Here is a 15,167-nt window from a genome sequence, read left to right on the forward strand (position 1 = left end):
ACTCTTTCAAGTACTTTACAGAACAACAATCCATTTTAGGAGTTTTCCTAGAAAACAGAATGCATTTTTCAGTTGCTACACAGTATTTTCTGATCTGCTTTTTGTGTCAAAATTATAATGGTGGTGCTAGCGATCTGTGGTTATTGTCCTTAGAAATCATTAGATTTGGGAGTAGGTAAATAGTCGGATTTTCCACTCAAAAATGTAATTGTGCTGTTGCTTGTTACAGGATGGCTTGTCGACACGACTGGCAGCTACACGGTGGCATTTCTTCTCTGTGGATTTTCAATGATCTTTAGTTCTGTGTTGCTTGGCTTTGCTAGACTTGTAAAGAAGATGAAAAAAACCCAGCTGCGCTTCCTTGCCAAAGAACCTGATCCCAAGCTGCAGCTATGGACCAATGGATCAGCGGCTTATTCTGTAGCGAGAGAGTTAGATCACAGAGACGAGCAGTCTGTGGCTCTAACGGTACCTGGTCCCAGCCCCACATGACCAATGGCCTTGAGCCTGGGCCTCTTCAGGGCCGAGGGAGGTGGGACCACTGGATTGTACGTGTCTCGGAAGCATTTAATTTTGGCAGAAGCATTGCCTTCCAAGGAAATTATTATTATTGTTTTATTAACATGTTTATAGGGGAAAATAGCAAATAACAAAGCCAGTTGGACTGGCTCAGAGTTTCCTCACGTGGGATTTGTACTCACAATCGAACTCTTATCTTTCAGGCAATGAGCATCGCTCTATGGAGAATGTTAGGACATAGCTGCTATAATTAGCTGTAAGTAGGGGTAATTTCAAAGCATGATCAAAGCAGACGACAAGCTTTGTTGCAAAGTCTCCGCCCCTCCATCTTACTCCCTCAGTCAGACGCGAAACAGAAACAATGACATGTAGATAGATTTGCTTACTTTATGCTTTTTTGGAGAAAGGGGTCTGTATTCATCACTGCCTTTTGACGAATCTAAAGCATTCTTCAACAACTCCACGTGAAGCCCTAATGAGAAACTCCACCGTGAGAAATGTCTGGCATCTCCACCTTCCCCCTCCCCTGAAAGCTTTCTTCCTAAGACTGAGCCCCTCACCTCTGATCAGGCACTCACCTCTGTCACTGTCACATGTAATACTGAATTTAACAGAATACACCAAGTCACAAGGGTGACTTCTAAATCTTACCTGAAATGCTAACACCAAGACTTCTTTCCCCCCTTTTTTTCTTTAGAAACAAAGCTTTTATTTGAATCGTACACACCTCCCTGCTGGGAACTGGAAAATGTTGGCAGTACTCCAACTGAGCAGGAATTGAATTCTCAAATCAGCAGGTCTCTGGTGGGAGTTTTCTTTTCAGATCAGACATTTAGGTTCATCATTACCCAAAACAGAACTTGGGAGGTTAGCCTGAAAAATATTCTAAAGGTGAGATTCCTTTCTCCCTGTAATTCTTGTCCCAGTGTCCACTGCTCTGTATCTCTTTATGGATAATCATTAGAAACTTGAAGGCCCTCTTCAGCTGAGTGAGAAGGCTTCGGGCTTAAGCTCAGCATCACAGCGCTCTCATTAATTGGAGCTTTGGTCGGGGAGAGAAGAGAAGGTTAAGGCTAATGGTGTGGTACTTTACAGTTCATGGAACTCTTTCACATACCTGCACTCATTGGATTAGAATAGTTTACTCATTCTCAAGTGCTCTGTTTTCCTATAGTTTGGGATAATTTCTGACTTTTCAGAGGGAGGACGTGAGAAAGAAAAGAAAGGGCAGATCTCCCAGCTTGTCTCCATCCATTTTAAATCCCCAGAACGACAGCGCTGAATCCCAAATCATGTCATACCTGTAAATTAGGAGCAAGTTACACAATTGAAAGGGGATTTTAGGTATTGAAAAAATTGAAAATCTGAACCTCAAAGAAATATTTTGACCCCGGAGGCCACTGTCCCTCGAGAGGCCTCACAAACGCCCTGCCAGCACTAAGGAAGATTCTGGGTCGACTGAGCGTGTTCAACAAAGAGTCTTTGCCTATAACTGAATGACTTCATATAATTACGTATTAATACGTTGCTTTCGGGATGAAATACTGACTTGATTAAATGGAAGAACGCTGTAATATTTCATAGATGTTTTCCAAAGATAAATTTGAATGTTGCCTGTTATCTTTTTACTTAGTTTAAGACTTTTGGTTTTGAACCCATTTACTTTGTCACTTCCAATTTAAAACCGGTATTTGGAAAATATCTGTAAAAAGTCAAAGTTAAAAATGAACTTATGTGTGTTTGGAATAGCACTTTACACTAAATGTCATTTCTTGAATCTTCAAGCCTAAAGATTTTTTGAAATATAAATATTCTTACATATGTTTTTTCCTAGCGATCAGTAAAATTTTGTTTATCCAGCTCTGCAGTATAATTTCTCTAAAGTATTGTAAGTATTCGTGAAAAATGAGCATAGCAACCGGAGCTTTTAAAGATTTTTATTAAGTATTTCAGATATTTTTACTTTATCCATGCGTACATTTATATTTTACTTTCCCTTCTGGAGCAGCATTTTTGGAAAACCAGCAAGGAAAAGGTAGATCTTAGGGTCTCTCTAGCATTGTCAACTCCACAGAATTTTACCGCTAAGATTTCATGTGCCTGTACTGTTTATTTCAAGAGGGAGGGATTTGTGGGAACGATGTATTTGGTGGAATCAAGAACAAAATTGTGGTGTGATGATTCTACATTTTAAATACTACTTTACCTCACTGCAGGCTCTACTTTGAAATTGACTGACTGGAAAAGCGAAGAAACTAACTTCTATAGAAACATTGTACCATTGGGCCTTTTTTTCAGATTGTGATTTTACTAATAGATCGGATATTTATGCTAATATTTTCTTATTTCAAAAGCATAATAAAGTGAGTTTATATTTGTGTTTGGAAAAACATTTTTCCCTGTACAAGGGGTGTGGATTGAATGGCGAGTGGGCTTGTCTGTGTTATGCTAAAATGTAGTTAGCATACAAATTTGTGGTAAACAATGAAATAATTTACAAAAGCCAAACCCATTTATTGAGTACTTGCAATGCATTAGTTAGTGTGCTAAGCACTTCCTACGCATGGTCTGTATTAATTACCATAATAACATATGTTATTGCTATTTGATAGATATGGAAACTGGGCGGGGCGGGGCGCTGCTTTCCTCTGGCTCCGGGGAAATCCTGTAAAGCTAGGAAGTTGTCTAATGCTGGAACCTGCCTCCTTCCTTTGTGCCTACTTGGGTTTTCTTGTTATGTGGGTTCAAAAAGCCATTCGGAAACGGGCCCTCCTTCAGGAAGATAAAATCCTTTGGATTATGATTCACTCTTCCAATTCGTGTAGATGGGAAGATCCTAGAATGGAAATTTCCAAGAGTTTTCCCAAGAGTCTGGTTCCAGCAAGACCACTACTTCCAGGCTAAGTGGTTTAATTTGCTGTTATTGATCCAGGCCTCTCTTTGGGAGCATTTATGTATGTGTAGCAGGAAGAAGGTTGGGAAGCATACTTTTCCCAAAAGAGAGTTCTATCTTCTGCATTACCAGAACCACGCTTTCTCAGTCAGGAGTTGAATTCTTTCTTAAGTGTCTGCACCATTGCGCAGTGATGACGAAGATAGTAGTTTCTATCTGGCACTCACCTTCCCGGTCTCCATGGGTCTAATTCTGAAATTGTTTATTGAACTGAAATAGTGTGAACTCAAGGTAGATACTGAGTTTCTCTTCTCATACTTCAAAGTTCAAGTCTTTATTTTTTCCTAACTCCACCAAACAATAGATTTTTAGAGATTTTTATAAGGATTTTATTTATTTGAGAGAGAGAGTGCGAGCACAAGTGGGGGGAACGGGCAGAGGGAGAAGGAGAAGCAGACTCCCTGCTGAGCAGGGAGCCCAAGGCGGGGCTGGATCCTAGGACCCTGAGATCATGACCTGAGCCGAAGGCAGATGCTTAACTGACTGAGCCACGCAGGCACCCCAAACAATAGAGTTTTATACCTGTTGCCAGAAGAGCTACCAGTGAGAGATGACTGGGATTTTGTTCAATAACACAGATATTTGGTAGAGGGAATCTGGATATACTAAATCACAATAAAAACACTGACATTTAAAATAAAACATTTTGGGGCGCCTGGGTGGCACAGCGGTTAAGCATCTGCCTTCGGCTCAGGGTGTGATCCTGGCGTTGCAGGATTGAGCCCCACATCAGGCTCCTCCGCTATGAGCCTGCTGCTTCCTCTCCCACTCCCCCTGCTTGTGTTCCCTCTCTCGCTGGCTGTCTCTATCTCTGTCAAATAAATAAATAAAATCTTTAAAAAAACCAAAAACCAAACTTTAAAAAAATAAAATAAAACATTTTTTATGGAAATTTTCAAACATGTACAAAAGTAGAACAGTAAAATGAACTTGACATAACCATCCCATAGCATCTATAGTTATCTACCCTTTACCCTCCCCCTCGATGAAGCTGTTGGAAATATACTAACATGCTGACAGGACATGTCTTCCTTCAGCTATCAGGGAATACCTGACCCTGGCAAGAATAATTTATTCATGCAAGCAGAGGGTGTGGGTGGGTGGTATCCCCTGTTAATGAACCACATCATTACGAAGCTGGTTGGGTCCCCTTTCTTTCTGCGGACTTTGGATACCTGAATTACAGGTTAAAACTCTTCCTCCTTCTTTCCCCAGCCCTGATGTGATCTATCTTCCTGTAGCTTAAGGAGGTGTCAAATAAGTGAAAGGTGCTTTTGAATTCTGGAAAAGATTATTACAGTCATTATTTTTCTTAAGTGTCAGAGGCCTCGTTGAGGAGTCTGGCCCTAGGATTGGGCTAAAATTTTTACAAAGCACTTTATTTTTAAGGAGTTAATGTGCGATCAACTTAAGATTTCAATTGACATTAAAAGGCATTAAAATTAATATTTTAAAATATGATCCTTTCCCTTTTCCCATAAATTTGTTTCTTTTGTGAAGGCAAGTTAGGTCTTTTCCTACTGACACAATGATGGAAGAATTAGAGGCCGCAGTCCTAGCAAAGGTGAAGACATATTCTCATTCCCAGAGAGCTTGTTTCTACAATGGCGCCCTGAGCGGAGTCTGGGTGTGGTTCAGGGTGGGGAAGAAAATATGAATGAGGGAAGGGAGATGCGGTTACCTGAGATTCCAGCCGGCCCTGAAAGCCTCTGGGTCTACATTTGCCAATCCCTGTCAAGCAGAGGTAGAGGAATTTGGACATCTGACTCTAGCTTCAAAGTTCAGCAGGGGAGAGGAGAGCCTGTTTTAGAATCACAGGTCTGATGAGCATTCAGTAACCCCGGAATATGGTCTACAAGGCCAAGCAGGGTGTCGCCCCTGCCCAACTTCCAAACCTCACATTGGGCTGCACTCTTCCTACTCGCTGTACTGCAGCGCCCTTCGCTATAGGTTCCCCGGTCACTTTGCATATGTTGATCCTTCAGTGTGCTCACTTTTCGACTTTCGGCGCACCGTTTAAATGTCACTTTCTAGACAGCCCATCTTTAACCACTGCCCCTTCTAAATTATATATCCCCACTATCACCACCCACATTACATTCTCATAACATTCTGCTCTTTGTCTTTAAAGAATATATTTTAATTATAATTAATATTCATTTGTGTGTTTGTTTTTTATTACTATGTTCAATTAGCCAGCATATTGTGTGTTTACTTTAAAACGTCCTCTCCTCCACAAAACCACACGCTTTCTGAGGCTCGGGAATCATACTGACTATTCACCAGTCAGTCCAGTGCCTAGAATATAGTAGGCACTCAATAAATACTTGGTGAGTAAATGAATGGAAAAAACAAATGAAAAAAAAAATAAAGAATGAATATGGACACTGCTACCGAGAATTGTAACACAGCACAACTGGGGCTGATTGAAGGGTTGGGCTTGCTTGAAGTTGCTCTTGCACCCAGAGTGGATACGATATGTTAAGATATTTACAATTCAGTGGGTCTACATAAGACACCTGGTGAGAAGTGTCGCATGAATAGGAGGAGCTCCAGACCACTGAATATCATGGGACAGGTTTCGAAAAGCAAATAAAGGTAGCAAAGAGAAGAGTTGGTAGAAATATAGTAAATAACTAAAACTTTTGATTGAGGCCTGAAAGTAAAAGTGATATGACTGTGTTCAACCGAGCAGGCTTAATTAGAAAGCTCTGTTGTGCTCAAATCGCGTAGAAGGCCCAGGGGTGTGGGCCTACACAAGGAGCTCTGGGACATTAGGAAAAGGTTGGAGCACCTGTGCCTCATGCGTGAGAAGATGGGGTTTCAGGTACAGGCACCACACAAGCTACTTTTCCTCTACAGGAAAACTATACCACTATTTGGCCAGGAGCAGAAGTCCCTGACTGGAGTCTTCTGCACGGTCCTATGGCCGGCCACAAACTCAGGGCGCCACTGAAAATTACCATGCTGGCAAACATTTGTAAGAGTTGGTGAGAGGGTTTAATCAATTAATGACTATTTATTAAGCGCCTCGTCACAATCTGATATCGTGTTTTTATAGTAGGGAATTCAAAATACAGAGAGCACGCCTTCCATGATTTCAAGTTCCCGGCCTAATTGGTAAGTTGAAACCGTCACCGTGAGAACAATACCAAGAAGTTGTTCAATCCCGACCTGAGCTAAGGGTACTGCATACTGTGGGGGAGAGGAGGAATTCGTGAAGGGCTGGAGAAATTTGAGGCGGTTCCAAGGAATTCAGGCATCGGGCTGAATTATCAGCCTCTACTCTTCCCAGGGGAAGAAGCTGGGAGTGGGGGAGAGGGTTGTGGGGCATCCACTTGTGCGGCTACCTGAGGTCCCGCAGATACCCAAGGCCAATGGAGCACTACACACTAGTTAACCCTAATAAATGTTCGGATGAGGGGAGCCCTAAGGGTGTCTGGGACTTTGGGTATTGCTGAGATTTGGGGTTGCATTTGGTGTCTCTAAATTGAAAACAGGAATTTTCAGAGAATGGGGTTATACCTCGATATTCACTTCTCAACTCTAAAAAGAAACCATTTAGGGGTGCCTGGCTGGCTCAGTTGCATGCTCTTTTTTTTTTTTTTTTTTTTTTAAAGATTTTATTTATTTATTTGACAGAGATAGAGACAGCCAGCGAGAGAGGGAACACAAGCAGGGGGAATGGGAGAGGAAGAAGCAGGCTCCCAGAGGAGGAGCCCGATGTGGGGCTCGATCCCAGAACGCCGGGATCACGCCCTGAGCCGAAGGCAGACGCCCAACCGCTGTGCCACCCAGGCGCCCCTCAGTTGCATGCTCTTGATATTGGGTTGTGAGTTCAAGTCCCACATTGGGGGTAGAGATTACTTGAGTAAATAAAACTTTTAAAAAACAAATCGGTAAAATAAAAAAAGAATCATTTGTAAGTTTTCTCTCTGAAAGGGTCCAGAGCTTCAGGAAGTTTTTTATTTTGTTTTAAATTGAAGTGTTATACAGCACTGCCATCTGCTGGAATTAGACCACCTCCCAAAATTTGGTGACTCCTCCAATTATAGTTCAATAGGACAAGGCCAGCCTTAGAATAAACATTTAAGTTTGTTATTGTTTCCTTCTCTTCCAGCCCCCAGTTCCTACTGATTACCCATCATACATTTATCCTCTTCCTCTTGCGGTACAAATATAGGAATAAAGATGCTGTGTTTTATTTTTCAGCATTTTGATTGCCTAGGTCAGTTTTCTATGTGGAGTATCAAAGTTAATATGAATGATGGTTTTGATTGACTTAACTAGAGATAACCATTGGTGAAATGTAACATAAATAATTTTTTTTTGAGCCTTCTGCCTTCCTTAGGAATCCAGATTGCCATCCTGGGTCCCCTTCCCAGTCCCTTATTAATATGCTAATTGATTTGATATGAGTTAATAGAAGGTTAAAATAAAGTGTGAGACACACACTCTTGAACACATATCAGAGTCAAATTTTGAGAAATGTTGAAACCAAGTGATATAAAGGAGTGTATTCTGCGTCAATTTGGAAACACAAATAACAGCATGTTTATAATGTACACAATCATGAGAGTCAGTGATTGGATTTCCTTTAAAATGTGTAATTCCTACGAAATTGTGAGGGGTACTATTTGTGTCTAACAACAATTGCCTTCAAAGGAAAGTGTATTGTGTTAAAAGGAAAGACCCTTAACTAAGCAACTTGATGCATTTGGTTCTGCGTAAGTGGATCTGTGGTGAGAGTGAGGATGAATTAGAACTGAATTGCTGTTTAAGGAAAATGGAGGAATTGGTTCTTACTTCAGAAGGAGAACAGAGGAAGGGAAGATGGAAGGCCCAGAATCATGGAAAGAGGCAGGAACATCAAGAAATAGTTGAGAGTGTTTCCTTCTTTCCTTCTCTGTCTCCCTCAATCCCTCTCTCACTTTTCTTTCCTTCTTCCTTTCTTCCACCCTCTCCTTCCCTTCCTTCCTTTCTTTCAGTCTGCTGGTTAGTTAGCGATAGGAACTCCTCAATAGGCTGACTTCTGAACTCTTGCATGTTCATCTCTTTCTTCCTTTACCTTCACCCCCTTTTACCCCGGATGTAGGAATGTAAGAAGCTTAGTCAGAAATGGCTTTTTCTTTTCTTTCTCTCTCTCTTTTTTTTTTTAGATTTTATTTATTTATTTGACACAGAGAGGCAGCGAGAGAGGGAACACAAGCAGGGAGAGTGGGAGAGGGAGAAGCAGGCTTTCCTCCCACTGAGCAGGGAGCCCAATGCCGGGGCTCAATCCCAGGACCCTGCGATCATGACCCGAGCCGAAGGCAGACGCTTAACCACTGAGCCACCCAGGCGCCCCAGAAATGGCTTATTCTGAAGGAAAAGCCGGTGTATTCAGTGTCTTCAGTGTTCAATGCAAGTGACACCAATCCATGCTTGTTCTTCAGAGTTTATCCGTGGGGCACCTATGTCCTCTCATGAGATACGGCTTTCCCAAAGCTCACGCATTTCACCTTTATTATTTCATTGTTTACCCCGCCCAGGTGCCACCATGAAAGGAGATATTGAGAATTCTAGTTCATCACTTATAGAGACCGCTAGGTTCAGAGCAAATACGAGAATATATATGTGGCATTTCTGTGCATGTTTCTAGTAATTAGATGCTGGTTTTTAAATTCAATTAGAATGAAATACAATAAAATGCTTAATGAAAAATTTATTTCAGTAAATAGGAAACTGCCAGAGAAGGTGGGAGTTTTGTTTGGGGTCAGAAGAGGTGCATATGGCTTGATCACAGGAAAAGAGGAAGCTGCAGAGGAGAAGAAAGCACATCTCAATGATTCAGAGAACCTTGGCTAAGAAGAGAATTGGAGGGACACAAGAGGCTAGAAGCGGGGATGACGAGAGGAGGAAGTGTCTAAGCAGAAGGTTACATGATAAAAGGTGTGGCCATTAAATATAAAATAGCTGAGGCACCTGGTGGCTCAGTTGGTTAAGCGTCTGCCTTTGGCTCAGGTCCTGATCCCAGGGTCCTGGGATCGAGCCCCACATTGGGCTCCCTGCTCAGCGGGGAGCCTGCTTCTCCCTCTCCCTGCCGCTCCCCCTGCTCATGCTCTCTTGCTTTCTCTGTCAAATAGGTAAATGAAATCTTTAAAAAAAAGAAAAAAAGAGGTAATTATTTTAAAAATAAATAAAATAGCTGTTGTTTTGGGGGGGAGGAAGGGCAAGAAAGGTGAGGTTTGGGGGCGCCTGGGTGGCACAGCGGTTAAGCGTCTGCCTTCGGCTCAGGGCGTGATCCTGGCGTTATGGGATCGAGCCCCACATCAGGCTCCTCTGCTATGAGCCTGCTTCTTCCTCTCCCACTCCCCCTGCTTGTGTCCCCTCTCTCGCTGGCTGTCTCTATCTCTGTCAAATAAATAAATAAAATCTTAAAAAAAAAAAAAAAAAGAAAGGTGAGGTTTGGGAGAGGAGCCTATCCCAACCTGCAGTGGGTGCCCATGGTGTGCTGATAATGCTATTGATCTATTTAACGTAAACTTTATTGATTTCCTGCTATGTTAAGAGAGGATTTAATTATTGAATTTAAAGAACTTATTCCAATTCCCCCCAGCTTTGACAGTTATGACTCAATTCTTAGTTACTTTATCAGTTTTATAATTTACAACAATATATCTAAACTTTCATTTATTCTTCCATCAAGTTATAACTTAATCTCTTGACTTCCCTTTTTACAAGATGAGGTCTTTTTTTGGTTTCTACCCTCCCTTCACCTCTTTCCCCCTTTCTTTTCCAACTCAAATATTACAAGGTTGGAAAGATTATGTTCTGTTCTTTAACCATATTATGGATCCAAAAAGTCAAAAACAATAGATGGCACTTAATACCATGCGGACATGATTTACCCTACAGCCAATTAGAGTCGTGTCATTGCATTTCTTTCATTGAGGGAGTTAATCTGACCTCCAAAAGCAGACACTAACATAGGACTGAATACAAGAAACTTACTAGGGAAACGTCTGTGAGAGAAAATGGACTGGAGCAAGGAGAGGCTGGGAGAGCCACTGGACTGTGATTCGGGTCTGACTCCAAGTGCAGGAGAGAGAGAAGGAGAGAAGTTGGGTGGAAGCATCTTAGAGTACAGTGTAGTTTTTGGGTTTTTTTTTTTTTTTAAGTTTTTATTTTTAAGTAATCTTTATAACCCAACATGAGGCTCAAACTCACGACCCTGAAATGGAGTTACGTGCTCCACCTACTGAGCCGGCCAGATGCCCCGAGGACAGTAGAGTTTTAAGTAAAATTTGGCAAGGCTGATGGGGAATCCTCGAGCCTAGGTCACCTTTTGGAGGAGTTGGACATCTCCTAGGTCAGGGCCTGAGTGAGTTGTCCCCGCCATGCTGGGAAGAATGGTCTCAACGCAAATGCAATGATGCATGTCAGCGTACAGCAGCTGGGCCCCTCAGTCAGTGTAATCCTTGCAGCTGGAGATCCGAGAGGTGCTGCTCATGGCTAGGGTTATAATGTGATTGTCCCTGAACTACTCAAAGGAGACTATTCTCACTGTCAAGGCCAGATTGATTCCCATTTCTTATAATCTACCAATTATACAAAAGCATGTGACATTTTATTTTATATTTTTGTTGTGTTCTTTAATCTCAACGATACCAACGATTCCATAAAAGAACCATCCTTGGGCCTGCTTGTGTCGTGGTTGATGTCATTTAGGCATAGTCACATCATGGCCAGGCAAACTGTCAATTAGGTATAAGGAATGTTATTGATTATAAGTAGAAAATGTCAAACAGCGAAGAGTACTGCTGAACCAGGAGCAAGAAGAAATTATAGTCCCTAAAGTAGATGGGAGATCCGAAGTGACATCACCAAGCTGGGTCCCAACTTTCTTATTGATATGTTTGGTTAGAGCAGGGTCCTCCTGCTTCTAAAGTTCTGTGGGTCTATGAAGTTCTTCTTGAACTGAGCTAATTTGCATCTTGCGCTTCTAGAAAAGAATACTGACTGCTTATATTGTCCTTGAAAGTCAAGCAGATAGTATGTGATCAACAGTTCTGTACCCAGAGAGGACAGAAAATATGTTTAAAAGGTCCATTACTTTGAAGCCAGTTTTCCTGCCAGCTGATCCACTTGTTGAAAGGGTTTATCTCCGCTTTTGTGAGGCTGGTAGCTTAGCTCTAGTGCTGAACAAAATAGCTTTCAGGAGGCTGTGAAAGAGGCACTTCTGTTTTCTTGAAGGGTCAAATCACCTGAAGGGCAATTACAACCACTTCCTGAGCATATTTTTTGGTTTGTTTAATAGGCAAAGAAATAAACTCAGGCCTGATATTCTGGAATTTATCAGGCCAAATGATGCGTTTATCTAACTAGTCTGATTTGGACCCATTTCATAGGTTTCGAGTCAATTGGTAAGGCCGGCTTTCAGAGGTAGGGGCAGGATACCATGCAATTCGATTCAGGCAACTTTTGTTAGACTTATTATATACCAAGCGCTGTGTTATATATTGAGAAATTCAAATAAAAACAAGATACTTGAGGAATTTAGGATCTCCTCACTTTAGCCTATTAGCCTAATTAATTTTCTTCTGTTTATATTTTCCATATTGTAGACCAGAGTCTCTCAAACTTTGCAGCACGATAGTTTCACCTAGGAAACTTAAAAATCATAGTGCTGGATGCCTACATGGCTCAGTTGGTTAAGCATCTGACTTCAGCTTGGGTCATAATCTCAGGGTCCTGGGATTGAGCCCTGAGCTGGGCCCACGTGGAGTCTGCTTGTCCCTCTCCCTCTGCCCCTCCCCCTGCCTATGCTCTCTCTCTCTCTCTCTCAAGTAAATAAATGAGTAAAATCTTTTTAACAAAATTGTGATACCAATTTAAGTCAGCCTCTGAGGTGGGACCCAGACACCAGTGTTGTTTTTTTCTAACTTCTCAGGTGATTCCAGCGTGTAGCCAAGTCTGAGGAGCAATGTTGTAGACTCTTACCTGAAGAACAGCAACATCATTATTACTTGGGAACGTGTTTCAATTGCAGAATCTCAGGCCCTCCGTGAGATCTACAGAAGCAGAATCTACCAGTTAACAAGATTCCCAAGTGATTTGCATGCACATTAAAGTTTGATGTGTGTTGTGGTAGGCCATGTTTCCCAAAGACTTGTTCCGTGTATAAGGCAGCTCTTGTCTGCTGATTTCTAAAAGCAAGTTAGTTGAAACAAACAATCTTTTCTATGACTCACTATCCAAATGGCCCCTGAATGTGAGAGTTTTATGAATTAGGTGGCAAATGTTAGAGTTATTATGTACTTTAAGGTAAAAGAACAGGGTGGCTGTCTGTATACTGAGGTTCCAGAGAAAGGCCGTGTGGAAGGGGAGGGGAGGAAGAGCTGAACCTGAAAATGCAATTTTGCAGCGTAAAGGGCTAAGGTACATGTGCCCGTGAGAGAGAGGGAGGGGGGAAAGCCTTTTAGTGGGTAACTGTGATGGATTTTGAGGAGACTCTTCATGTAATCGATGAGCTGGAATTTGGGGAAGAGACTCAAGGTAATCCTGGGTTATCTCGTTCTCCGTTAGTTGATGTGGCTCCAGAGTTGAGTCAGGCTGACATTCTGAGGCAAGGTCCCTCCCAAACCGGATTCACCATTCTTCTTGCTTTTTCCTTCAGTTATTTCCCCTAACCTCTTTATTTGGAAAACTTGCACATAACAGATCGAGAATTCTGTGTCTAAATTTGGACTGTTGTTAACCTTCACCTAACACATACACAGTTCCCCTGAGGATTTCTACTTGCGAATGGAAGGCATAGGATATAGAACAACAAGGCCACCCAGCAATGGTATTATAGGTTCTAACAGTCATTTCCCTACCTGGCTAATCCTCAGAATCACTTTGGGTGCTTTAGAAATATGTGAACTCCCAGACCTCACCCCTAGAGGTCCTGCCTTAGTCTGTGGTGGTGGGACCTGGGATTTTGATTTTGAAAGAGCTTAACCAGTGACTCTAATTTAGGGTTAGGGTTGCGAACCACTGATACAACGGAGAGAGTGGACTATTAATTAGGTCAGATCTGGTTTAGTCCCACCATTTAGTAGCTTAGTAGTTATGCGATTTTCAGAATGTTACTTAACTTCTCTGAGCCTGGCTCTGTTCATTTGCAGTGTTGAGATGGTTAAATAAGGTGACACACTAAAGCGCCTAATACAGGGAATACAAAGCAGTATTTTTACATGGGCATATATATATATGCTAACCTCATGGGTAATCTGGTTTGGTCCTTCAATGTCCAGATCTTTCCATACCTACTTTTATCCTCTACCTTTGCCACCTTGAATTTGAACTAGTCCTGTTCAAGGCCTGGAGACCTCACAGCAGCTGGTAAGCTGGTAACGGCTTTTTCAGGGGTTGCTCAGCTTTACTGGATATAGGTTATTATTTCAGTTAACACAATCATCTTTGGTACTTCAGACCAAAGGCCAGATTCACAGGCCATAATGCCTCTGGTTTTATTTTCTGAAGTTGTCTGAATTACAGTTGGTAGCCATCACTACAAGGTGAGTATGACTTCTTCCCTCCGTCTTCCATACACTACCCCCTTACCAGGCTGCCTTCTATGATGCTGAGGTGAAGAGGAGATCTGAAGGAATAAAAAAGAGGAATAAGAGAACCAGACTAAACAGACACAGGACCTAAAATCCCAACAGAAAAGTTTACCAGGGGCTTCAGTGTTAAGAATGACTCTAGCTCCTTTTGGAAATATTTTACTTGCTACGAAGAACTGTATGGAGGTGGGGAAGGTATTAATTTGAATCTATATACCCTTGGTGTTTTGGCTCTCAGTATCCAATACCAGTTTTCTTGATAATTTCACCCCTGCCCTTACAATCCATATGCTTCCAGGGAAGTTAACTTTCTCCCTATTCCTTGCTTTCAGGGCCAGCTAGGTGTCTCAGGCCTAACTAATGAGCATGAGAACTTCCTCCCTGGCCATGACTGATTTGAGAATGGTATGTAACCTAAGGTGGTCTTATCAGACAGCAAACTCGGACTTTTTAGGTGGCTGGGGAGCAGATATATTCTTTTCCACTGCATTAGGACAAGAGTACATGTGGCAGCTATCTTAGTATCACAAAGATGGAGCTTTCTCTGAATGGAGCCAAATTTGATCAGAGCTCAGTAGAGAGTGATTTTGTCTTGGTCCAACTGCTTAAACAAGATTAGGTCTTGCCTGAAAACAAGATTTATGGGGTGCCTGGATGGCTCAGTCAGTTAAGCGTCTGCTTTGGCAAAGGTCATGATCCTCGATCCCTGGGATTGAGCCCTACATTGGGCCCCCTGCTCAGTGGGGAGCCTACTTTTCCCTCTCCCTTTCCCCTCCGCTTGTTCTCTTAAATAAATAAAAAAATAAAGTCTTTAAACAAACAAAACAAAAAAACCCCAAGATTTATTTTTGTTACTATTATAAAGACAACTTAAGTTAGGTTTTCCATCATCTGTGGTGTTATTTGCAATGATTAGCATTTTATATACAAACTTTTTCTCAACTTCTTTAAGAGGTACATGTTATCTGAATTGAAGTGCTGAATGCTACCAAGTGACATAAAACACTTTAAAAAGCTAAATGCTCAGGTATAGAATGTGGAAAACACGCCTTAAAATGGCATGTGTGGAAAAACCAACACATGGGTAGATACCAAGGAGAAAT

General features: G+C 41.8%; 1 protein-coding gene across 1 annotated transcript in view; it reads left to right on the forward strand.

Moving 5' to 3' along the window:
• The window catches only part of SLC16A12 (solute carrier family 16 member 12), an 18,671-nt gene extending 18,179 nt beyond the window's left edge, over positions 1–492 (forward strand). The window contains exon 6 of the mRNA XM_008696347.2: positions 230–492. Coding sequence (XP_008694569.2) covers positions 230–492 — 263 coding nt within the window. The remainder of the gene's footprint in view (positions 1–229) is intronic.
• The last annotated feature ends 14,675 nt before the right edge of the window (positions 493–15,167 follow it).

The sequence above is a fragment of the Ursus maritimus genome, unplaced genomic scaffold, assembly GCF_017311325.1.
Source record: "Ursus maritimus isolate PB19 unplaced genomic scaffold, ASM1731132v1 scaffold_7, whole genome shotgun sequence".
Lineage (NCBI taxonomy): Eukaryota > Metazoa > Chordata > Mammalia > Carnivora > Ursidae > Ursus > Ursus maritimus.